Source organism: Anopheles maculipalpis, chromosome 3RL (assembly GCF_943734695.1).
Source record: "Anopheles maculipalpis chromosome 3RL, idAnoMacuDA_375_x, whole genome shotgun sequence".
NCBI classification, from domain to species: domain Eukaryota; kingdom Metazoa; phylum Arthropoda; class Insecta; order Diptera; family Culicidae; genus Anopheles; species Anopheles maculipalpis.
In genome coordinates this window covers 55739830-55767481 of record NC_064872.1, presented here as the reverse complement: position 1 = coordinate 55767481, position 27652 = coordinate 55739830, and the positions used below count along the sequence as shown (strand labels likewise).

The 27652-nt window shown below is 41.7% G+C and overlaps 1 protein-coding gene and 1 long non-coding RNA gene across 2 annotated transcripts; one reads left to right on the top strand and one right to left on the bottom strand.

Moving 5' to 3' along the window:
* On the bottom strand, positions 1-23298 carry LOC126563504 (mucin-17-like). Its single transcript, XM_050220148.1, has 10 exons — positions 23046-23298; positions 21610-21747; positions 21059-21201; positions 11937-12074; positions 11631-11754; positions 5834-9261; positions 567-899; positions 347-496; positions 193-277; positions 1-109 (listed from the first exon to the last, which is right to left on the bottom strand). Exons 1-10 carry the CDS (start codon positions 23221-23223, stop codon positions 39-41), a joined length of 4788 nt encoding a protein of 1595 aa, XP_050076105.1. The 5' UTR covers positions 23224-23298; the 3' UTR covers positions 1-38.
* LOC126563704 (uncharacterized) lies at positions 4753-4878 on the top strand. Its single transcript, XR_007607075.1, has 2 exons — positions 4753-4764; positions 4819-4878. It is a non-coding gene; the product is annotated as an uncharacterized LOC126563704 (long non-coding RNA).
* Positions 23299-27652: the final 4354 nt, after the last annotated feature.

Here is a 27652-nt window from a genome sequence, read left to right as displayed (position 1 = left end):
CGTTATACTTGTTGCAGTTTCTCGAACGAAACGCATGCCTATTCGGCGTCCTTGGACGATGCTGTCGTAGGTGCTTCTTCTTGGGGCTTGTGTAGTTCCGTTACAATTTCTAGAGTAAAGTACAGAGAAAACAGATGTGGACATGGGCTGCTTTTCGGATACAGTGCCATAGAGCAAAATTTGATCTCTTACCACCAACTGCAACAGTACCGGTTGCATCCTTTTCGATGAAATCCATGTTGATCAATGACAATGTCATTTTGCCACTCAGTATCACCTGCAAGGATAGTGAGACGAACGATACAAGTGATCTTTCGTACGGCGTAAAAAGCTCGTTGCTACTTACCGGTGCGTCATCCTCTTCCTCGGAATTTTCCGGTTCGAGTTTTTCCACAGCCGTTTCAGCATCGGACACCAGAATCTTTGAATCGTGCGGTAATCGTCCATCAAGAACAATAGACCTTGTCTCTTGCTCTTCGGTCGGAGGAGCGTTTGCCTGCAAAACAATCGTGTTAGGGTCACACATTAGGACTTCCTAGGTGGGACTGTTTCCGTACTGTTCTTACCGTTTCTGAATGTCCTGCCATTGGCAGCAGCGGCGTCGATGGCCGACTGAGACGCTTTCCATTTTCGCGCTGTGCCGTCACCTCCATTGCCATAACCTTAACAGTGCCACGTTCCGTGCTGGTATCGCGCTTTTTCGGTTTCTTCTCGGGTGTGCTATTGGCGCTAGAAGATTCGCCGCCCGACGTTTCCTTTTCGGATGATTCGTGATCGGTCGCACTATCGGCCGGTTTAATCGCATGCCCATTGGACACCTTTGAATGGTCTTCTTCTGCGGCGCTAACTTCCGTTTCTTTAACTTCCGTCGCGGGTTCATCCTCGTTCACGTTTGTTTCCTGCCGTGTCGCGTACGCGTGACGTTTTGATCAGCAGCGTATGGTGGAGATGGTGTCAAAATTAATAGCATTAGAATAATATTGCTCTTACTAAACGTTTATGGCAAGCTGAAGGTCGTCAAGAAACAAAAGCAAAAAAAAACACAGTAATGTTATCTCGTAAACTTGGAAAAGAAAAATCCAAAATTGCAAAACCGAAAGATAGTGTTAGAGAAAATTTGGTATAGAAGGCTCTTTGAAAAAAAGGCGTGTATAGCATAAAGGCGGAACACAAATCGGAAAAAAGAAGCTCCAAAATCATAAAACGGTAGGATAGATGTAGAATAAATGTTATACTGAAATTTGGAGTAGTGGTAACAACAAGACAAATCACTCATATTTGTGAAAACTTGTGTAAAGGGAGGTTTTTTTTGTGTGTTTCATGTTTGTATCGTGTTAGATCCCCAAATGGACCCTCCTGAATATCATTAGCCGTAGGTTTTTGTCTCAAACATCGTTAATAATAATCACATCTGCTAGTTACGACCGCAGCAAGTGTCACCTTAACTGGTTTGCACTGCTTATCAAATTGACTCGACAGTTTAAAACACATTCGGCTCCGTATGTGACTTTAGTTTTTGTTGTTTAATTTTACAATCTTCCCTAAGTGGCCAAGCGATAGCAGGAGGTTGTTGGGGTAGGGCTACGAAATTAAACGTGTATCATAATCACTTCAACGCAAACGCAAACTGAACGGAGCTAGTAAGGGAAAGGGTAAAATTACAAAAAAAAAATAAATAAAACGATTTAATTAAATGCAGTAACAAATACACAGATACGAAAGAAGTTTTGTCTCTAACCTTGCTTGTGTTGTTCATCGATTGTTTCTTAATGTTATCTATCTTCATCAACTGTTCGTCTGCTGCAGTAATTAGACCTTGAATAGCCGTGACGACTGTTAATTAAGTATTGGCGGAGAGATTGCGAAGAAAACGTACACGTATGCCAGGTATGCGTGTGTGTGGTAATGGTATAATTAAGTGTTGCGTGTGTTTCGTTTCATTCATCCGAGTGACGCGTAGGACATTTTTTTTTTGTGTATTAGTGTTTAGTGTTGTATTTTACGTTGTTCGTAATCATTATTTGCGTGGATTGTGGCAAGAAAAAAACAAGGATAAGGTGTGTATGGGGCGGTAGCGCATTTAGTTGACGATGGTGGTTTATTGTAACATTATTGAAATTCCGGACGATTGGCAGAAAACGTGAAATGAAAGATAGTTCATAACAATTAGTTTGGCGTTCTGAGAAGGATACAATCGACCAGTGTAAAGGAATTTGCCTGCTTGTAACTATCGTCAACAAAAGAACGGCAAACATCAGCAAAACTACAACTAACGAGCCATGTTCTGCGCTTCGTATAGCAAGAAAAACAGAAAGCAAACTATCTCGAATATGCCCTTTATGCGTGTGCTTCTCAATGTGGCTATCGTTAAATCTCCATTCCAACGTCAACTGTTTCTAACTCCTCGAAACAGTAGCGCATCATGTGCAGCGTAACATGTTCTTCAATGAAAATGGTGTATGGAGCTTGCCAAGATAAGTTCGGTTGGACGGGTGGATTTTTGCTAGCAAGCTGATCACTCGTTTGATGATTTCATTCCGGTACTCTTGTAGTATCAACACGAGTGCTTTCCTAATCCTTCTCTATTATGCTTTTATCGGCTTTTGACTTTAATCGCACATGTCATAGAAAGTAGACGATTTCAATCTCACGTGTGTTTACTTCTATTGATTAGATGTACTTTGATAAGCAACAGCCATATTAAAAGGCATGTGAAAAACGCTCTACAAATCATTTCCTCTTGGATAACTTCGAGTACGTTAATTCATCATGGTAGTGTATTTTAAACTGTCTGTGCTTGTTTTAGCGTATTGTGCACTTCGGGTGGATTCGTTTCCCTCACATAGAACATTTTACAAAGACAAAGGATATTTTTTAAACTCAGTGAATTTTGTGGAAAATTATACCCAAACTAAAAGTTTAGTGCATTATGTGTCTGCATTTGTTCAGACCAGTTTACCGAATGCAGCAAGTGGTAATACTCCATCCGGAGAGCAAACGACAGTGAGTCTTAGGCGTACAAGAACAGATGATCAGTATAGGATAAATTACCAGGAAGATAAGAGCAAAACGGCAGGTTTTGAAACCCCACTTCAGAATAAAGCAGCGGGTACTACCTCTTCGTTATCATCCCATGCCACAGACGAAACGAATGAGCCTGAGGCGACCTCGCCACATGAGACTGAAGCACCGGAAACTACAACCGATGATCCGGAGTATACAACCGAAACGGATGTTCCTGAGGTGACCTCACCACATGAGACTGAAGCACCAGAAACTTCTACCGATGATCCGGAGAATGCAACCGAAACGGATGATCCTGAAGTGACCTCGCCACATGAGACTGAAGCACCAGAAACTACTACCGATGATCCTGAGTACACAACCGAAACGGATGATCCTGAGGTGACCTCACCACATGAGACTGAAGCACCAGAAACTACTACCAATGATCCGGAGAATGCAACCGAAACGGATGATCCTGAAGTGACCTCGCCACATGAGACTGAAGCACCAGAAACTTCTACCGATGATCCGGAGAATGCAACCGAAACGGATGATCCTGAAGTGACCTCGCCACATGAGACTGAAGCACCAGAAACTACTACCGATGATCCTGAGTACACAACCGAAACGGATGATCCTGAGGTGACCTCACCACATGAGACTGAAGCACCAGAAACTACTACCAATGATCCGGAGAATGCAACCGAAACGGATGATCCTGAAGTGACCTCGCCACATGAGACTGAAGCACCAGAAACTACTACCGATGATCCTGAGTACACAACCGAAACGGATGATCCAGAGGTGACCTCACCACATGAGACTGAAGCACCAGAAACTACAACCGATGATCCGGAGTATACAACCGAAACGGATGACCCTGAGGTGACCTCGCCACATGAGACTGAAGCACCAGAAACTACAACCGATGATCCGGAGAATGCAACCGAAACGGATGATCCTGAAGTGACCTCGCCACATGAGACTGAAGCACCAGAAACTACTACCGATGATCCTGAGTACACAACCGAAACGGATGATCCAGAGGTGACCTCACCACATGAGACTGAAGCACCAGAAACTACAACCGATGATCCGGAGTATACAACCGAAACGGATGACCCTGAGGTGACCTCGCCACATGAGACTGAAGCACCAGAAGCTACAACCGATGATCCTGAGTATACAACCAATGATCCGGAGAATGCAACCGAAACGGATGATCCTGAGGTGACCTCGCCACATGTGACTGAAGCACCAGAAACTACAACCGATGATCCTGAGTATACAACTGAAACGGATGATCTTGAGGTGACCTCACCACATGAGACTGAAGCACCAGAAACTACTACCGATGATCCTGAGTATACAACTGAAACGGATGATCCTGAGGTGACCTCACCACATGAGACTGAAGCACCAGAAGCTACAACCGATGATCCTGAGTATACAACCAATGATCCGGAGAATCCAACCGAAACGGATAATCCTGAGGTGACCTCGCCACATGTGACTGAAGCACCAGAAACTACAACCGATGATCCTGAGTATACAACTGAAACGGATGATCCTGAGGTGACCTCACCACATGAGACTGAAGCACCAGAAGCTACAACCGATGATCCTGAGTATACAACCAATGATCCGGAGAATGCAACCGAAACGGATGATCCTGAGGTGACCTCGCCACATGTGACTGAAGCACCAGAAACTACAACCGATGATCCTGAGTATACAACCGAAACGGATGATCCAGAGGTGACCTCACCACATGAGACTGAAGCACCAGAAACTACTACCGATGATCCTGAGTATACAACTGAAACGGATGATCCTGAGGTGACCTCGCCACATGAGACTGAAGCACCAGAAGCTACAACCGATGATCCTGATTATACAACCGATGATCCTGAGTATACAACTGAAACGGATGATCCTGAGGTGACCTCACCACATGAGACTGAAGCACCAGAAACTACTACCGATGATCCTGAGTATACAACTGAAACGGATGATCCTGAGGTGACCTCGCCACATGAGACTGAAGCACCAGAAACTAATACCGATGATCCTGAGTATATAACCGAAACGGATGATCCAGAGGTGAGCTCGCCACATGTGACTGAAGCACCAGAAACTTCTACCGATGATCCGGAGAATGCAACCGAAACGGATGATCCAGAGGTGACCTCGCCACAAGAGACTGCACCACCACAAACTATTTCGTTTCTGTCGCATACAACAGATGATCCGGAGAATGCAACTATAACTTCGTTGCCATCGCATACAACAGATGATCCTGAGTAAACAGCCGAAATAAGATTCTAAAGTGACCTCGCTACATAAGACAAGATTCATCACCCATCGAGCTTTAATCGAGGGCGATCATTATACAGCAGCACTACTTTTCAGTAGAATCGATTAAAGTATCACAACTACAAAAGATGTGCTCTTGGTAAAGGATTGTGTAATTTTAATTTGTTTTATGTATTTATGAAGAATGTGTTTCATACGTAGGTTTTTTTAGGGTCATTGCAAAAACTAGCGAAAAGAGTATTTGGTGCAATAACTTTACAATATTCAAAAAAAAATTTAAACTTTTGAAACACCAAAAACTATACCGTAAACGAATGAGCTAACGATTGCATATCCACCAGTCCACCCAACCTTAATTATCAGTTATCCGTACTGACAGTAAATGTAAAAAGAATGATAAACAAAGCGGCATGAAATAGTGTAATAAAAACCAAATGATATGAAGTATAACAACAGACAAACAAAACTGTGTTTAATAACTAAGGACAAAATAGGAAACAAATTAGCTAACCTGGCCCTTTGGTATGTTGCCCATATTGGCGATTATTTTAGTCATAGCACGTTCCGTTTCGTCCAATTTTTTACGCAACAGTTCGAGCTCCATCAGCTGATCGGCACTGTCGCCGCCAGCCAACGAAGCGCCCGACTGTGAGAGATTAGCTATCGACAAGGACGAGCTTTTGCTATTGTTACCACTACTGTCGCTAGTGCTATAGTTAGCTAGATTCAAGGTGAGAAATTTGGGATTAGTAACGTTGCTGACACTGGTCGGTACTTGGCCAATAGTTGAAGTAGCTGCACCCATCGGATCGGCGACTGGGACGACGGTACTGCGCTGCTCAACAGCATCCGGTCCACCAGGACCAGCTGCAACGTTGGGCTGGGACAGTCGTTGTTCATCTGCGACAAAATTGATACTTTGTGTCTCACTGGCACTGGCAAGTGTGGGTGCGACTTCGGAAGGGCTCATCGTCGTTGGTTCGGGAACAGGAAATGCTTCAGATGATGGTGTCGGTGCGGGTGCGAATGATGGTGATTCAGTTGGCGGGGAGTCGCTGGAAGCGGGTAGATTAGTATCGCCAATCGTTTTGTCCAGGTTAGTAGTAAGCCCATTAGTGACGGTAATGGTCTGCATGTTTTGAGTGCTATCTCTACTAGAAACCATGCTGTGCACACCGGATGATTTCGACTCGATCGCTTCAACGATCAGTGCAGCGGAAGCGGCCAATCTGGGGGGTTCTTGAGGTGAGGATTCTTGCAAACCATTTGCTGAAACCATTGCATCGGATGTTCCGCTGTGAATAAGCTTTTCGGTAATGATATGATCTACGATCGATTCGATTTCGTTCACTACAGCAGCAGCTTCATTTAGCGTGCGTTCCACCAAAGCTTCCTTAGTGACGTGCTCCAGCGTGGTGAGTGGAATTTCAGAGTGCTTCTCCAGATTGTGCGGCTTTTCGTGACCTACTTCAGCAGCTTCTTGCTTTTCATCAATTGTATACATCACAGGGACGGCTGTGATTGAAGGACTAGGCAAATTACTGGCCGTCTTTGAAATATTCGGCAATTCGACGATCGCATCGTCACCGGTAACCTCTGTTATGGTCATCGTATCGGGCAGGCTAGCTTTTTCGATGCTTATGCGTATGATATGCTCCTCAATTACCTTTCCTTCTACCACTTCATCGACTGTGGCCGCTACGTCCTGTACTTCTTCAATTGAAACGCTCTTATTATCATCGGCTTCATGTGCAGCTGCACCAGATAGGTTTCCCGCCTCGACAACCATATTAATTTCTTCAAGTACGGTTTCAACTTCTACTGTCGGTTGATCGTTCAGTTCGACAAAAACGGGCTCACTTGATGCGCAACTGGTCGACAGTTCTGTCGTAATTAAAGCTTCCGATAGGGTACCTGGTTCTTCCGATGCTTTCGTTGAAGGTTGTTGTTCAATAACAACATCGACCTGTTCACCTTCAACTGCAGCTGCACCAAACTTGTTTCCCGGCTCGGTTGCCTCAATTGGTACTTGATCTACAGCCGTTGCAGCTAGCAACGCCTCATGGACTGGCAGATTCTTTGTCTCGACTAATGTCACATCACCAGAAGTGCTATCGGTCGTGTCATCCGTCGTATGCAACACATCCGAGATGGTTTTGGAATCATCTGATTCTTTCGCCTTGGGTTGCTGTTCGATAACCGATGCTACGCTTAATGACGTATCTTCGCTTATCGAATCCATTTCACCAGCATCCTCTTCCGTAAGTGTTTGCTCAACAACTGCTGCTAGCTCCATATCATCGACTGTCGGCTCCTCGGTGACATGGGTTGTTTCATCAGACGTTTCTTGTGACGCAGTCGGCGCAATAGCTTCCGTTTGCTGTGCGTTTTGCTGATCGAATCGCTCTACTACAACACCATCAACGAGCTTTTGAGTTGCAGGGTCGTACTCTGGCAACTCGGAGTATTGTTCTTGCTGTTTAGCAAGCTCCTCTGCTTGTTCCAGTACCTCCTGCACAAGCTGTTCGGCGGTAAGAGTAATATCTTCAACAGTATTGTGAACCAGATCCGCTGTATCCGCGTCCAGATCAATCGCGTCCAGCTGTTTCGTAACTGTCTCGTCATCGGTTTGTTTTGATTCGTTTCCTGCATTAGCTGCGTCGTTTTGAGGAATCTTCTCGGATACAATATTTTGACTCTCCTTATCGCCTTCAGCTTCAGTGCTAACCGATCCAGTAACTTCTTCAGTTACGTTATCAAATTGTTCATTTTCTTGTTTCGAATAAGTAACATCATACGATTCTTGCTTCTCTTTTTGTTCAACAGGTTCGATCGGCGTGTTGTTAACTTCAGAAATTTCACATACCACTTGTTCCGATGCTGGTTCGGCACTTGCAGTTAAAGCGGATTCTTCAGGAATCTGTGGTTGTTTTTCATGTTCACTTGGCGATTGTACGATTGGTTCATCAGAAATATTACTTGATTCGAGCAATGGTGCCTGTTCTTGTATGTTATCATTTATTTCTTTGGGAGAAACGCTTTCAGCAATTGGTTCCACAAGTTCCTCGGCTAAGGCTTCCGTAACAAGTTCGTTCTGAACATTTTCTTCTGTTTCAAGATTCGTCGTTTCATCAGTTATAATGGTTTCCGTGACAAATGAAGCTGCATCTGGTTCATCTAACGATCTTACTGCGATCGATTCCTGGTCCGTAGTGGATGCTATGGCTGCATTTTGCGATGACTTTTGTTGAACTAGGATTTCTTCTTCAACAGCAGGCTCAACCAATACTTCATTTTCCATCTGCTCTTTCTCAAGATGTTCTGATACGTCGTCAGTGGGGATGATGATGGGTAATATAGCTGAGTTTTGTGTTGTAATTTGTTTCTCCAGGATTATTTCTTCGATAATAGGTTGAGCGACTACTTCACTTTCGCCATTATCGGACAAGCCATCAATGACGCCCTTTACTGCAATTGTAGCTGCACTATCTTCTTTGAGGTCGTGTTCCTCCTGGGGTTTGTCCTTAACAACATTTTCCAAGGTTGCTTCTGGAGACAGCTCAGCAGATTCTTCGACTGCAACAACCTTTTGCACAACGATTCCATCGACTACCTTTTCGGTAGTGGGATCGTGAGTCGGTTGCTGTTCGCTGAAGAATTCTTCTGCACTTTGCTCAGATACAATTTCACTTGTTTCAACAGTCTCGTCCTGCACTGTCGTTTCCAGATTTGCGGGTTCGTCGTCCAATGGGGTTTGCTCGGGAGCATTGCTCGCATTAGGTTTGGTAATTTCCTTCTGCTTTGACAGCTGCTCGTAGTCAATCGAAAGCTCAGACTGCACTGAAGAAGGTTCGGCCGAGACTACTGCATTACTGACCGACGAAACGGCAACCGGAACTACGAGCTCGCCATTCGTGGCGGCCGTTACTTGCGGTTGGTCTAAAAATAAAATGATACAAACAAAAATAGCAACACAAAACAAACAAAACAAAAGGGTGAGGGATACAACAAAAATCAGAATAAAACTAACAACAAACACCACACACACCGCTCGTAGAGCCTCCCCGGGGGTCATAATTTTGAGCACGATGCACATCATCTTAAACGAAGAAGAAGACGAGTGAGCTCTCCCAGGGCCTACCCAACTTCAACGGAACGTTGTGCCGATGGGCAAAAATGCTGGGCAAAGAAAAATAACAAATGCACTCTGCAACGGGAGATCGGACACGCACTACCGATCCAATGAGGCGTAACGGGGAGACTTTCGAAACTAATTGGGAGGAATCGTACAAGGTGGGTTAGAAAGAGATTGTTCCTTTCACAAATTAACAGTACCACAAGTACCTCTGGGAAGTGTTTGGAAGGAAGAAACCTCATCGGTTTGCAAGCATTGCCAAAAGCACCAAAGTAATTAATGTCTAAAAGTTTTAATGTTTTCAACGCCTACAGTCAAATCAAAGCTTAATGGCCATTTGACTAAAGATTAGGTCAATTGCATCATTTAATTTCGCAAAAGAAACTATCCAATAAAGCAAACCGCTATTAAACCATTACCATCAAGTACCACGAAGAAAAGGGTAACGCAAAAAAAAAAAAACTGCAATAATGCATTTTCTGGAGCGGATGCCTTCACTCCCAATACCAAGTCAAAATAAAGCGCAAATAATTAAATTCGCTATAAAATCAGTGATGCACGCGGAAGCCCACCGGTGTAACCTTGAGGTTAGATTTCTTCTCACACAGTGCCTTCAGAAATAAAACGTTATAACAGCACGGCACTAAAATTGATCTACTTTACGGGTCTTTTTTTTGTTGGTGCAATTAAATTACCAATTAGCAAGCATTTGAACAGTGTAGAGTCACAACATTCGCACACATAGCAAACCACCAAAACGAGAACAAAAAACGCACAAATACACACTTCGTGGTGTCGGTGGGAAATCGTTAGCATTAAATGGTTCGCGTGGAATTAGCGGACTGGAACACTCGAAGAAGCGAGTGCAAACCCCAAACCCCCCGGGTACGATTAGTGGTGAGCAGAGTATGGGTTTTTTATTTAATATTTCTAATTTTTCTATTACTTTTAGTTTAACCAATCGAAGGAAATATTACCGGAATGTTTAAAAACAAAAGAGCACTCAAACCAACAAACAACAAAAATGGAAAACAAACGGGTAGGCTTACACTTTTCGCTTATTTAGCGTTAGAGCATATTGAGTGAGCTACGAGATGTGCAGATGCTGACAGAGGACGAACACACCTATAATGGGCCATGATATCCACGAGACAGTAAGCTGAGAAAGGCACTGCCAAATTACAAATGGCCCACGTTTACGATGCGCAGTGCAGTGGGTAAAAGGACATATTTGTAGATAATTTGCATCCTACGAATTGCAGGACCATGGACCACAGTACGATTTGAAAAGCAAAATCAAAATGTATTCATAGCGTGTGCCAAAATGGAGAAAGTGAGACAGTTTTAGACGTGTGTTATTGCTAGAAAATTGTAAAAAAAAAACCGTTCCTAGCGTAGTATCTGTACCACGTGCATTGCGATAGACACGCTACAGGAAGTGGAAACAATTCAGTGTGTGTATGGTGTGTATTGCTAAAGAATATGCGAGCTACGATCTTACTTGCGCCATGATCTTTCCAGGCTTTGCGAGCGTGTAATGGAAGAAAAGAAGGAAAGCTTCCGCTGTAAGAATGTCGGGCACACACATAAGGTGTAGATTGGATGAGAAATTTCCTTCCACAGCACCCAGTACGATGAGAGATGGGAAAATGCAAAAAATAAATTACGGGTCAAAAAACTAATTTTCCCACATTTTCCAACCCTCGCCGCAGTATACGCTTCGTCGGTTTGCAAAGAAACCCAAAAAAAAAACCAATCAAACCGCCTTCGAAGTGCGAAGAGATTTTGCAATCTTCACAAATTCCAGTACGTAAGGTGTAGGAAGATGAACGAATGAACAGTGCAAATATGCAAACAGGCCCGAGACCTGAGACTGAGGGGACGGAAGAATAGATTTAGCATCAAGCAGAGTAAGAGTAATGAAGATCGAAGTGCTATGATGTGGATGATGATGGTTAAGATGCAAAGGACCAGCAGTGGTGATCTTTGTTTTTTGGGAGGCGAGAGGACTGGCGATGGCGCGATATTCATTATTTTCTTCAACTGTTGTAGGTCCCTTACGGGGCCAAGGGGGGGGGGGGGGGGATACGTGTGCGTTTTACGGTGGAGCAAAATGAGAATGAGACACGACTGGTATGAGGGTGGGAGTGAAGCAAAATGGAACCAAACTTACCCAGTTTCGTCGTACCGTCGTCTGGTCGCTTGATGTACTGCTCGGTGGTAAACACTTCGTTGCGGAACGCCGGATCCGGCTTAACCTCCGCATACGGTGTCGCCGGTGTCTTCTTAAAGATTAGCTATAGCGGGCGTAGGAGACGTGGAGAGAAAATCGCGGATTAGCAACATCGATCGAGCGTGGACGGTCGAGAAAGTTATAAGAAACGATCGCAAGCGGTAGATCGTTGCTGCTTTGTTGCCGTTTGCTAACTGTTTTCGCAACATTTTGACAGTGTGCTGGCAAAGAGGAAAGCGTGCTTACTTTCATGATGGTGTAGATGAAGAATGAAACTATACCGATGGTATAGAGTGGCATTATGAAACCCATTGAGTTGGCTGATTTTGTTGCTTGATGTGATCCAGCTCCCATAGGTGGGCGCATACCAGGTATGGGACCGGGCTGCAAAGGAAGAAAGAAACAACGGACAGAAAATGCGGTTATGTTATGAGCCAAGTGCAGTAGAGTTTTATTCTATTTACGAGCATTAAAACTAGATGATTAAAGGTTTTGGAATAGGGTGCAGTTACTTAAAAAAAAGAGGAAAACTCAGGTGTATAGTGCAGTCCGAAAGATGAGAACTCATGAATAAACTGGATGGTAGTGTCATGTGCTGAAGATGATCTTGATCCTGAATTATACGGAAGTTTTCATGAAATCCAGGGTGTCAAACATGGAGTTATTTCTTTAAAATATCTAAACTCTGAGTCCAGAAAAAAAAATACTTAGGATGAGTGTTTCAACAGTGAAATTGGAAATCACTTCAACTTCTATTCCATCACTGGATCCTCATTTCATCACGAACATCGACTCATAAACCAACTCATACTAAATATGATCATAAAATATGATCCCTTGGGTGGCCGGGTGGTGAAGGCAACAGCGACTCCCGTCTTCAAATTGCAGGACCGGGGTTCAAATCCCATCCAGACTGTCCCTCCGTAGTGAGGATTGACTGACTATCCAACTCCGTGGTTTCGGCAAGTCTAGTAAGCCTTTCGATGGCTGGCGGGACCTTAGATGGTCGTTAAGCCAAGAAGAAGATATTATGAACCCCCGTGATTCTTCATTTCACTCATCCGGGTCTTCACTTATTTGAATTTTTTTGCAATCGTTTTAATTTACTTGAGCATCGTGTAAACATCATGGTTTACACGACTTTACATTTGCTTTCGAGTTTTCACATTAGTTTATATCAATTATTGCTCTCCGTTGAATCTACTTGAACATCCTGTTAACAGCATGATGTACACGACTTTACATTCGCTTTTCCACCCTATCACAGCTTGAAGAAACGCTTGAGGGTGGAAACATTAGGTACGAAATCACATAGCGCGAAGAAAACAATTGAGCCGTTAGATCAATCATTCATCTTTGAAATCCGGCTCTTATACGGAAGGTGTGCAGCTCCAATTCTTCACTAAAGCATACAACCAAACGGAAAACTTACTGTTGCCGATCGTAATGTAGAGTCTTTCTTCGCCCTGCACTAAACGTAATATTATGATTTGATTCCGATCAGTAAAGTCAACAATTTCGCCACAACTTCACCGCTACCGAGCACTGCTTTTCGTGACGCGGTCACTACAAACACACCAGCGACGTATACACGCACGATCACTATTCCAATTGCAGCCCCCACCGAGCCAAAAACCGTGATTTTCACTCCGAGCTCCGTAGCAGTGTACCGTCACCGGGAAAAGATCGCGCACAATTGACGAGCTGGTTTTCCGGGGTTGGTTGCTTGTTTGCTTTGCGCTCAACCGGTGCAGTTTTCCATTTGCCGCGTTGGTAGTTTGAGTGAGCGGTTTGGTTTTGTGGCCGAATGCCCGAACGCGAAGGCGCGAGAGGATGAAGCAGAAGCCGGCATGTGCATGGCCGACCGGGTAACACCAACACCAGTGGAAATGAAAGCCATCTGGCGGAACCGATCGAAAGTCGCTACGGCCACGATTGGAACCCATTCACCGCCCAACCACCCGCCCACCCGTTGATGATAAATGTTTTTTTTTTCTCGTCGTGTGATTTGCACCACACAGTTTTAGCTTCCAGCTTTATATTGGCTTTTTCGGGATCGGTAAAGATGGCTAAAAATATTAATGCGATCGACACCAATCTTGCCGATGCAATGATTGTCTTTATGTTGATTCTTTGTTAGAGCTTCTGTTTATGAGAGATTGGAAAGAGCAGACGGAATAATACGAGCATTTAACGAAAATGTATTTAACGAGTAATTTTTTTTTTGAGCGAAACGGTCATGAATAATATTAAAATATTTTTTATTAATTTTGACCAAAAAGTTAATTGAAAAAAAAAATGTGATATATCATTAAGAGGTACGGCAATGGCTTAACCAGTAAGACCACATTACTCTCCACTTTACAAACTACTGCTCCATATGTATATTAGGTATAACCACTCTAAATGTAGGAACGTTCTATCGCAATTGTGTATTCGTTCGATTCGAATTATCGATTCTTATTATTAAAACAAATGTGAAATTTCAAAAGAGCAAAAAGAATATGTTCTAAATTATAAAATTTGACCAAAATGTCAAAATCTGTGTCAAAGTCAATGCAATACAACCAAAGTCAAGCAAAGAAAATACAGTAATTAATTGTTTAAAGCTTCTTTGAGTCAGCTCAGTGATAATTCGACAACGCCGCCGGTCTTCACACGGCTTTACTGGAGTTCAAAGCTCATCCGAGCCGTTTTCCCGAAGTGAGGACTGACTATCCAACTGTATATGTGGTATCGACAAGACTAGTAAGCCATTTCGATAGCCGGCGTGACCTTAGAAGGTCATTAAACCAAGAAAACGAAGAAGAATAAGAAGAAATCTTCTACTGAGCTTTACAATGCGAAAATTGGTCGAATAGTGCTGTTAAAATTACTTTGAGATTGAAAAGAGAGCACAAGAGCATTCAGAGGTAAATAGATTTTGTAAATTTCGTGAAGCACGGCCTGGCTCAACAAATAAAATAAGAAATTAAGTTTTAAATTAAGGAAAACATTTATTTATTTATTTTAAGTATGACGGCTTAGCAATACGGCCTGGCCGTCCTTTATGAATAAAAAAAAAAAGTATGACGGCTTGCGCCGTATTGTCATAAGAAAAACATAGGAGAACAAACTTTATTGCATCAAATAAGCAAAATGTATTGAATTTCTATAAAACGACCACGCTAAAATAAAAAATTAAATCCATCGATTTTGACCACACGGCTCTAAGGAGCACATGAAAGCAGCGAGAAATATGCGGCTGCAAATTTTTCACCACCCATTTCACGATTGATTGCTAATAAATAATTGTTATAATTGTCAATCGTTGTGTTGATGGTGCTTACAGACCACTGAATGAAGCCGAAATCGACAAACACACACACACCTTCGGTGCTATCGAAAAGAGGGTGGAAAATCGTGCTGAATTGAGTCGATTCCATTGCACTGCACTGCAGATCGGTCAATGGCATGCCGAGTTAGGCTGTTGGATGCTGTTGCCCTCGTGCTCTCATGGCCGTCAACGTCTCTCTTTTTTTCCTACACCCCGTTGCAACAATTTCTTCCGCTGCGGTGCTGTACGTTGCGAAGCTTTTTTTTAGGGAGTTTAGTTGGAAAACCATGGAAGCAAAAATCCAATTTACTCTCGTTTTAATTCAGTTTCGTTTTCGGTACCACTTTCAAAACTAATATAAAAACCGAAACGCATTCGCAGCCACACGTGTACCGTCGTACACCGTTGGTTTCCAATCGATTGGAGCCCGCGCGTATATTCATTTGCTGCAGACAGTTAATGCAGCCGAGTGCGGTGCTGTCATTTTTTATTGCTACCTATTATCGCCCGACCCAATATGACGAATGAATGCACCCATTTGGTCACCACGTGCTAATAAACTTTTGGTGCAGCAGCTAGAGAGTTGTGCATATGCTGCTCAGCCCAACACAGCCCAATGTATCAGCTACGAACGATCGTATCGCCATCATACGTAACGATCGCTTTTCATGGAGCTTTTGCAAGATTAACTTTAAACAGATTTTGGGGAATATCGGAAAAGCCTACCGACATTTATCAGTACCATGGGGCCATGCCTTTTCTAACCCAATTTTTTGGGCCAAACGTTCCGGCAGACTTGCAAAGAGAAAGGTGAATGGACGGCCGAAAGCCAGAAGGTACAGCATGGGTGGAAAACGAAATCGAAAATATTCGTCATTTCTCCCCTCAGCGCAGCAGTACGACACGCCTATGGCACGATAGGTGAAATTTTGATCATTTCCTTCCCTCCGGTGTACGAGGGCCAGCAGCCGGTGCATTGCCTCTGTGCCATCTGACACACGAAAAGCACGCGAATCGATTTTGCGTACCATGCTGTCAACATGACATGTTTTCTAATGTTTGACTATTGATCTTGTGTGCCGTGTGTGTTGATTGTGAAATTGTTAATCTTGTGTACCGTTAAGTACAATCTTATTGGACATTTTTTTGTAATAGTGCAAAAACAGCAGTGTAAGTGTTTTATGGCCAGATGTACAAATGTTTGTGAGCTTCTATTTCCTTTAATAGTTAATCGACGAAAATCTGTTGTAAAAGCAAAATCTTGTGTGTTTGCTTTGAAGATTTCAAATATCCAAAATAAATTAAGAAAAATATTTTAAATCAGAGGTTTCAAACTGTGAGCAAAAGAAACAATTAAGTATGCTTATTAATTACAACGATAATTTAATATTCCACTATCAAGTGTTACATCAAACAAGATATTTTAATAAGCACCTTATGAAACCCATATTGAATGCACCATTAATTTTGATTATAAAAACACAGATTTCCTCACCGATTTTTTTCGTGATCGCACCAAAGTGAAAATGTAATTTATAGGTTAATTAAATTATCGTTCGATTATCATATCTTATAACATGCCAACAACCCAAACAATAGCTTTTTCGTTTGCACGTTTGCAATAAAAAGGTTGAGTTACTTTATAGCAATTAATTGAAAACTAAAATAGATAACTAAATGGATGAAATTTTGACCATTTCGACAAATTAAAAGTTCCAAAAAATGATCGCGTTCTTTCAGCTCTTCAGCCTCTACGATCGTTCATTATACCAAAAAGATGCTTTTTTCAAACGCACGGGTTCATCTTAGACATGGGTGGTACGTTTTGTTTGATAATCCATCTAAGCCAGGATTTTTTTTTACTATTTAGATAGATGCTCAGACCCTTGGATTATAGTTTTTTTTTATTTATAAGATCATGAGACGATCAGCTTCGGTGATGGTATTCTTACCCCATTAGCTACTTTCGTCTTGCTCCAACAGCGAGAAGCTGTCTTGGAGTTACAAACGATCATCAGGAAGCTGGCTGGTTGGGTTATTGGCTTACAGTAACTTTGTGTTCACTATCCGAGAAGAATGCAGCACGCGCCCTCATGCTTCAGCATGAAACCCGTCAGAACGTGGAAAACTACAAACGACTGAGGAGACAGCAGACCCTGCTCTTCCAGGGCAAGAAGCGCCGCTTTGAAGAGTCAGAAGAAAAGCTGCTGGAGCAGCTCTCTCAGTCGGGGGACGCCCGCTCGTTTTACAGGAGGTTGAAAGAGGCACGGAGTGGATTTGCTCCTAAAACCGCGATGTGCCGGGACGCAGACGAAAATCTCCTGAAGAAAATCTTGTTCTGCAGACTTGCCCCCCTTGCTACAGATTTCGTCGACATCTACCAAGCGGGGTTTGTTCGAGGTACCACCGACCAAATCTTCACTCTTCGGCAGATCCTCAAGAAGTGCCGAGAGCGCCAGATCCCTACGCACCACCTCTTCGATCGATTTCAAAGCGGCCTACGATAGCATAGATCGAAATGAGCTATGGAACATAATGCAGCGGCACCACTTTCCTCGAAAGCTGATCCGGATGTTAAAGGTCACCATGAATGGGGTGCAGTGCAAGGTAAGAGTTTCGAGCATGTTGTCGGAATCTTTCGAATCTCACCGGGGTCTGAGGCAAGGAGACGGACTCTCCTGTCTACTGTTCAATATAGCCTTGGAAGGTGTCATACGAGGTGCGGGGCTAGACAACGATATCCGTGGCACGATTCTCTACCAGTCTCTTCAATTTTTTGGCTTCGCGGATGACATCGACATCGTTGGCAAGACGACAGCGAAGGTGTGTGAGGCGTACACCCGACTGAAACGTGAAGCAGCAAGAATTGGATTGATGATCAATGCGATGAAGACGAAATACCTGCTTGCCGGAGGCTCTGATCGTGATAGAGCCCGAGTGGGAACCAGCGTGTTAGCCGACGGCGACAACCTCGAGGTAGTAGAGGAGATCTGCTATCTTGGGTTTTATCGGGTTTTGTTCGGAGACGCATTGTTCAGGGAAATTGTTCCTACTACGGCCGTCTGTTGAGATCCAGAAGACTTCGACACCGCACGAAATGTGAGATATATCGCACACTGATTCGCCCGGTGGTCCTATATGGCCACGAGTCTTGGACCATCCGAACGGAGGATGCAAACGATCTTGGCGTGTTTGAACGTCGCATCCTCCGGACCATCTTTGGCGGTGTGTTCGAGCATGGAGTGTGGAGAAGAAGGATGAACCATGAGCTTGCTGAGCTATACGGAGAACCGGACATCCTGACGGTAGCAAATATCGGAAGGATACGATGGCTGTGGCATGTTATGAGGATGCCGGACTCATGCTTCGCCAAGAAGGTATTCGTCAGCGATCCCCAGTTCGGCACGAGGCGTTGACTGGATCAGGAAAACGGTGACCTGTCAGAAATCGGGTGCCTACACGGTTGGGAAGCTGCAGCCAGGAATCGAGTTTCCTGGAGATCTATTGTTGATCCGTGTCACGACGACGTGCTCTTTAAAAGAGCAGGCCAACTTTGTGGTGTTCAACAATTTTCGTCTGTTTTTCGTTAGATGATGTGTTGATTGGTGGTTCTTTTATTTTAAAAGTTTGTTATCAGAGCGTTCTTAAGTGTATCCTTAACAATCTATTAGTAGATTTTGAACTGTGTAAAAAACCTCCACAAAAAATTGCATACAGGTGGGCTACATTTTTCAGGAGATATGGATGTGTCAGGCGTGTGTGTCCGATCCTCAATCGGGACAGGGTTTTTCGAACAAAGCCGGCGTAAGTCGTTATACTTAAAATAAATAAATGTTGTCAAGGTCGATCCATTTATTTGTTGAGGATTTGTTGATCCGGAGGAATGTGGATTGTGAGCGGAACCATTGTTGAGACCATGTTTCTCCAATTTTTTTTGTTAGCTGAAAGCTATGAAGTAATGCTTGAAGAATGGTGTGTCTGGTTTTATAGGATCGTCGAGTACAGCTTTGGCTAGCTTGTCAGCACGAGGAAGGGACTCAATATCTTCAACTTTTTTACATGTACAAACAAATCTTCTATAACAGTTCCTCGACCATATTGGCCTGCAAGTGCTCCAAATAAGTTCAATAAGAGACCAACTAATCTTTAAAATCAGAAATTGATATGTAAGTTAGTAGAAATAAGTTATATGTCGAAGTAGTTCACATTTTGCAGTGAAAATTTATCATTGTTTCGTCAGCAATTACTGCTGCTCAAGCTATTTTAATAGACAAGACTTAAAAACAGTTGCACATCTATTGATCAAATCACTTTTCAGTGCTAGCAGATGTATACTACCCGCTTGTTCCCTATACGTCATACGCCCGCAAGCATTAGTCGTGTGGGACGCATCTGTTTGCCTTTCGGTTTTAGGTTGCATAATTGCACCATCGAACCAGGGATGATTGAGAGCACAATGTTGAAGGTCACAGTCAAGTGTGTGTGCGGTTGGCGTTTCGAACTATGATCCGTCGGTGTTGTTGGTGATATTAATAGAACCGATTCCGCTTTACTTACGCACTGTTCATCCGTCTGGTGCGATGAGCATATGCGTTGTTCTTGTGAATGTTCGTGCTTATGTACATATTTCGATTAGTCTTACTACATACCGCTATCTGCGGACGCTTAAAATGTATCGACTGGCGCTTAATATTTAATTACTAGTGAAGATCTACACGTATATTAAGATTGTTGTTGTTTTTCTTGTAACGGCGCCACGAACAATCAATGTTCATGTGGCCTTCGTGTTTGGTTGTGGTTTTCTATTTCGATATAATCAGTTGCAGTTGTTTGTGAGTAAGAAAAGGGTTCGATGTTTATTTGTAGGCTTCTACAACTCAATAGCTTCCAATAAGTTAACGGATTTGTGAATACACAGAGTAATGGCGTAAGTTTTTTTTTTTAATTTTGATCAATTTTAATCAAATTTTAATCAATCGGATCGTCTACCAGCATATTTTTTACTGACTATCCAGCTACGTATGTGTAAAATCATGCCAACAAAACCACAAATGCCTGATGGAGAATTCCCGAGGTGATTTTTCTTGGCTTTACGAACTTCTAGAGCACATCGACCATAGGAAATGGCTTACTAGACTTACTGATACCACGTAGTTGGATAGTCAGCCCTCACTACAGGGATTTTAACGGATGAGATTTGAACCCAGGCTCTGTCGGGTGAAAACCGGCGTCGCTGTTGCCTTTACTTACTGCCTGACCGCCATCACTGCATAGCAAAAAAGGAGAAGCATCAAACAGTTAATGCTTTAAAAAAAAAATGCTTATAAAATTAAGAGATCGAAAAAAATGTAGTCCAATCAATTTTCCAATTATTTCCTTGAACAAGTAATTGTTTCAAGCACTTCGCAGGATGGCATGAAAAATTATTTTAAAATTCCATAACTGTTACTATCCCAATATAAGGCACACTTTCATCCTGAAGACACTTCAGCATTCAGCATTTCTTTGATATGTAAACGAATGCGAATCCAATTCAAACTTACAAACTTGCATCGTATGCGATTTTCCGTGGATGGTTGCACCCTTTACCGCACAAAGCATGCCATCTTTAAATGTCCGATCGGTGTGCATGAATGAGCACAACAGGATGCGTAATTAGTGATGACATTTAAAAGCTTCAAAAATAGCGGCTGAATTCGAAAGTATCATCCTAATTGGATGCAACGTCCAACCGAAGAACGCATATTCGTCACGCTATTTTGCACCTCTGTTGTATATGAATTATTGTGATTGTTGGAAAAGAAGATGTTTGTTTTGGTGAGGTACAATTTGCAATTCATTTAAAGCAACTAGTATGGTCTGCTATGAATGTAATAACTTTTTGTGTTATTAAATTATTAGATTTAGAAGACAAAAAAATCACTACTACTTTAAGAAAAACGTGATAAAAAGAGTGAATGGTGCATAAATCCCATACAATAACCTTATGTCATCTACTGAAGTTAGCGAAGGTAACTTTTGTGCTCATTTCACCTACGGCCTACATACTTACTCTGCCCTCCACTATTCTGGGTGGTGTCTGGGGACGTTCGCCGCCATGGATGGAGCCGGCCTGCGGAATCGCTCTACCACGTTCGCGCATTGCAGGATGCATTGCTTCTGGTCGCAAGTGAGGTGGTCGTTCCTGTCGTATACCTGCAAGACGAACACGAGTGATGTAGTGTTGCTGACACAGAATGCGAGCAACGGACGTCTCTCGACGCCGTCATGGCGCCACGATAAAAGGCATGCATAAACAAAGCACCACACACGCGGACACACAGTTTCATAACGGAAAGCTTTTGTTACTCGAAGCAAACCGAACACGATCCTTCCGCGACAAACGGCCCATGTCAACGAGATGCATCGCGTTACAAACAGTGGGATAAAGGTTTCGTTCTCGTTTCCGGGATGGGTGCATTCACTTTGGAAAGGAGGTCCCAACGGTTAGATGACATTTTGGGAGGTTAGTTAGTGTTTCGCATTGCGTGTCACGTCACGCAATTGCATTAGCAAGATTATTTTACGCAGCACTCAAAAGCGCACATATGCCACGAAACCTACTGTCAATGTCGACGTAAGGTGCAAAGTTTCGCTTGCGGAATAGATTCTGCTCCTGCTGCTGTTGCTGCTGCTGGCTGGTGGCATAGCTGATCGATGCGTTGGCGAACGTTTCCTGGTCCAAGACTACGCCGCAGCAACCTGGGCACACAGATTGGAACAGAGTATGATATAGGTATCTGCATGAAATCGATCGAAAGCTGCCAATTACGGCTCCGCTGCAATCCCCCTCCCCCACTGTAACCTTTCCACGTGCATATCCACTTCGGTGCTCGGTGGTAAGAAATTTGATAATGCGTGCTGCGGGAGGCGTTATTTTATTGCTTTGTAATAGCTCTCCAATGTCGGAAAAAGCTCTTTACACTATCACTTTCGTTGAGTAATTGCTCCGTTAAGGCAAACCATGCTGATCTTCTTACGCTGGAAAGTAGCATCTTGGTGCTGAACGAGCCAATCATTGGTTGAATGTAATCATTATATCTACACGCGGAAAGGGAACTTGTGGTGCAAAGTTTTCCCATCCAACATTTTTGTTTTTACGTTCATTATACGCTGAAGTTTACGAAATTTTTTTCGGTATATGAATGGGTCCATCGAGTAATAGCTTTTCATGCATCAAATATGATGTCCGTCTTTATGTTGAATTTTCTTAAACTTTAATAAAAATGCAATTTAATACGCTGACAGACAATAAATTAATGGTAAGTGAAGTTAAGAGGCCAGAATTAGAATTTATTTCTGTAGATTTAATGTTAAGATATCGAAAAAAAGGAGGATATCGTTTAATCAATCATTATACTTTTGATTTATGCTATTCTGTTGCTAACATTGTCAAAATATGTGCGACTGTCGAATAACTAAAATCAATTAAATCTAAAATTAAAAGCCAATTTTCAAACTTTAATCTAACTTGGTTATAATATATGGTAACTTTTTTATTTAACTTTTAACATTTTTAAAGGATTTTTTTTTCAGATAGGTTTTGTAACAGTGGTGCATACATTAATTTCAAAAAAAGGATATTTGAGTGATCCCATTTTCTATTACGCCCGTCTGTGTATTTTTTTTTGTTCCTCAAACAAACACCATATTTTTGTTCCATTCCATTTTCCATTTCTTATTTAAATGTGTAGTGGTGAAAAGAAATTATTTTTCAAATGAAAAACATTTTTCAAACGAAAATGAAATGAGTTTTTATATAAATACTTTAACGTCGCATTTGGTTTAAATTTTATCAAATTCATTAATAAGATACAATAGATTTCTAAGTAAAATTGAATTCATTAGCTTTTCCTCAAAGATGTAACACCAAATATATTAGAAAATATTTATATTTGTACATGTCAAACGTATACTGCCTAAAGGAAAGTCCTTTTAAAAACATGAAAACAGAATTGATATTGCTGTGTCTTTCCCCGTCGTGGGAAGCGTTAACTTACCGGCTCCTCGATGGTCCTTGATGACATTCTTGTTCTGCCCGTTGCCAACCATCATGGGATAGAAAACCTTGGGCCACAGTATGGCGACGCACCCGACGACCGTCACCATGATGATCATGGTCTTGCGCGGCCCCATCCCGCTGTTCGACTCCATCCGATGCCCGGTAGCCGTGGCCATGGTGAGTGGTGTATGGTGCGATCTCACTCAACGATGGCCGCACGTGACGTCACGTTGAAAAGAATCACTCACTCAAATAGCTTACCAAAAAACCACCCACTCCGACACTTTTCTCAATGAAGCAACCCGCTACTCCCCGGTTGGAAGAGATTTGGGGGTTTTTTTTTTGGGGAGAGTGAAATGTCCGTACACGTTTGACACCTTCTTACGTAACACTTGATGCTTGATGACCGGTGTGCGTTCGGATTTTCCTGCGTTGCAACCAATATGCCCCACAATGCACTCACTCAGAACAATTCTGGTTGAAAGGAGGATTTTAAAATCTTAAGAATCACTTTTACTTTACTTCACTTTCTTTCACTCACACATAACGAATGATTTTTCGCACTACAATAAACACGCAACCTCAATGGCCTTACACCACTCCTTTTTCACTTCTTCGTGCAATATATTAATGAACCTTTTGTTAAAAATAGAATGAAAAAATTGGATTATGATCTCAACGAGAATGTCATCAAGAAGCTGATTTTACTTTCGTTTATCTAGCGGATTGACGCTTGGCAAAACGAAACGTAATCAGGTCGGGGCAATAACTATTTGTCAACTTCACTTTACTATTCCGTTTCCGATGCTTTTTACTGTGATCTTTCCGCGTGTTATCGCTCGACAAAATCGCCCACCAACGGTTTGGATGGATTCCGATCGATCTTCACATAAACCGTCGACTTTCGGGGATTTGTTGATTTCGAATCTCCAACCGTTTGCGCATCTGTCGCGGTTTCGGCACCCAGCGCCACAGACGTTCAAAGTCAAGACAAATTTTCGCTGAGGTTACATCGCTATATTTTTGGACTGTGAGCACCTATTTATAGGAGGAGATATTTTATGCATATGTGTTTTATCTTTGCCTCCCGTACCGAAAGCTGCTACACTGCTTTTGCACTGTGGGGATGCTGGCGGCTACACGAATCGTGTACGTTTAGATGATCGAAAAAGGATTAACGAACGTACTACAATATCTCGTAAACGTAATTATCCGGCCAAAAGCTTGCTTCCTTTGCCTCTTTGCCTCCCTTTCCGCCCAGTGGCCTTTAAATTACGTTTTTCGCGTATTTTTTTTCCAACAACATCCGCACCGTTGCTGGTAATATGCAAATAATTCTATTTCCGTACCCTGAGCGTGCTCTAGTTTGACGCGAATTGCAAATGGTAAAACTGTTTTTGTGTTGCACGTTAAATGTTTTACCAGTTTTTTTTAGCAACTGCAACGTAGGGAACGATCGAGAAAAGGCTAAAAGACGTGAGCCAAAATGCAACTAACCCGTGATTGTAAATATTCTAACTAATGTTTGCACAACTTCGATTTTGCCCGTTAATTTTCGAATGTTTGAAATTCGTCGCTACTTAAACTGAGGATCGAACGGAGACGGAAATGAAACAGAAAATCGAACGAAACAAAAAAAAGGGGAAACACCCTGCACGCGGAAAGCAATGTATCGAACCGGTCAAGCCACACCGATGAACTAAATTTGCTTTTCACTTATTTAAGTTTGCTAATAAGCGTGCGATCTCCTCGTGGAAGGCGATGATCGGCTCTCTCGCAGAAAACCATGCGTTAGCAGTGATCATGTCTAGATTGGGGCCTGTTAGAGCAGGGAAGGAATCCGTAAACAGTCTGAGAGTATATGGTACCTTGTTAGAAGTATCCAAAGTAGCGCAACGTTCTCACAAATTCACAAATAAACTTTGTTTTTTCTTTGAAGGAACGACGCCAGCTGTTTGTTCTCTCCAAACTCTCAGCACTCACAGCATCTTTCGTAAGAGCAGCAGCATCACAAGAAATAACAGTGAGAGATATCATATTAAACCTATGCTTTTGTTCATCGTATCAGTAGAACAACTCGATTAACACTCGATAATTATGTACAAGTTCCAGTCCTTCCGATTTTCTATACTTCCGAAATTGTTATCTTTAGAGAAAACATCTTTAATTGAATTGACCCACATACTATTCAATCACTGTGACACCAGAATAAACTAACAAGATGACCGCTAATGCGTGACTACAAAACTGCAGTTCAAGCAAGATTTTTCACTTTCTTTGGGAAACAATTTTATATGACTTCAATCAATCGTATTCATCCTTAATTGTCTTTAAGGTCTTTTATTTAATCTTACTCATGCCTTGGCAAACGCTATTAATTACACTAGAATTAACTTACAAAGCTTGCATACTCTACGAACCCCACCCGAGTATTTGGTGGCCCACAAGAAACATTCGCCACAAACTTCTAACCATACTAAATCTTTGCAAACACTTCCAACACGTTCTTCTTTCTTCAAACAGTTAACAGTCTGTAATATAATGATTAATTGTATACTAATTCTGGGTTGGGAAATAGTGCTACACTAAAATGATTGTAACAAATAATAATTTTTCGCAGTCTCAAAGCACACACAAGAAATGTCAGTGAGGAATCTGGAGCTTGCGCATCATACTCCAATTTATTGTTTGTGAGACCGTACATAAGCGCATGTGCTGTGTACCATTCCATGATCCATATGATTTTTGTATGTAAACAACATGAATTTGTACGGCCGGTTTTTGTAGCCGGCGGAAAAGCTTTTGTTTTTAAAACTTCCTCTGCTTAATGTCCATTTAAAGTTCAATTCTGTTTGCGCAAAGGTTGGGCTTTTCGAAGACTATAATAGTAACGATTTGAACGAAATATCGTTGTCAAGTTATATAGAATACAGTTTCAAATTACACAATAATGATAAAATATGATACATTCCAGATTATAGTAATGATACGATTTCCCATTCGGATACGTCTTGAGTATCTGATAGAGAGAATAGCAGCTCCGGTCTTCATGCGTTAGGATTTGACCTAAAATTCCAACAAGACCGTTACACTGTAGTGAGGAACGTTCCAATTACGTGATATCAATAAGTTGCCTAGGTCGTTAAACCAAGTTTGTTAATTTAAACCATGAGATCTGAAAAAAATATCAATGGTTTAGATATTGTTTGGTTAAACGAGGATTAGCTTTTCCAAATTAAATAAACATAAAATTGGTAAAGTATGATCCTATATTGAATTGTTTTCCATCACTGTATACAGCATGCATGTGCATTTCACTTTTGTTTTCATTAGTATGACTTAGCTTAGGTTTTTTTTTTGCATAACGAGCAATGTTATCAAGATAGTACTTTCTTGGAGCAAAACGCTTCAAAACATTCAGAGAAATAAATTTTGTTTTATTTTTATTTGAGTGTAACGGCTCTAACTATCACGTAAATTAATTTTTGGGTGTAAAATCTATTTCTTACGAGTCAATATTAGAAGTAATGAAAATTAACATTTTTTAAAGAAAATAATGGAATAATGAAGTAAAATAAAGATGCAACCAACCATCTCTTTCTGCTTAACTTAACGACATTCTATAGGTCACGCCGGCCATCGAATGGATGGCCGATACCGCGGAGTTAGTCTCTCCTCACTACGGGGGACGGTCAGTCCGGATAGGATTTGATGGAGAACTTGTTGAAATACTACTATATATTAGTACATTTAGAAATATTTAGGTAAATTTAGGCTTGGACAAAAAAAATCTAAGATCGAAATAATGAAAACTTAATTATTTATAAGAAGTTAAGGAAATTATGAAAATTAAAGTGTTTTGTTCTTTGTAATGAATAATATCTCTTTTGTATAAGCATTTTTAAAATCTCTATGATATTTTAATTTCACCAATTTTTTGTTTGTTTGTCAGTTGGTAAGATTTATGAGCTTATCTTCATTTTTGTCCTTAACAATACTCCCCCTTTATGTGAATTTTGTGTTTGTGGAACAGATTCCTTCAATTTTCATATAATTTTAGTAAAATACTGTCACAGTTTGCATGCCAAAATTATTTGAAATTTTGCTTTGCACCATATTTCATTCAAATAACCAACGATATTTTGAATTGCGTCATATTTTTCATTAGTATACATCGATATTTATTGGTAAAGGTTTATGTTCTTATCTTAATTTTTACTGCAAATTTCATATTTATTTCATTCTTATTTTCACACAAGTGAGAAGATCTATAGATGAGCGATGAACTGCTGAGAAAAAAATCATATTCAATTTAGCTGTGGCCACAGCTTATTCCTTAAAACCGATACAGCACAGTGGTCGTTCGACAAACGTCAAGACGTTTCATATTGACAGCTTTCCTAGACCAATCAAATAAACAAACAAAAAGCCGCTAAGAAGAGCAGCTGTTCGTTGCGTTCGCCTGCCGTAGTCGACAAACTAATACTTTTCCTGTGATTTTGCACCATAATTTGTTGCGCAAATTTGAGTGAGTTCATTCCAAAGTTGTTGCCAACCAATTATTGTAGTACAGAGCATAGCAGAGTGTTATTCGTATCTCTACAA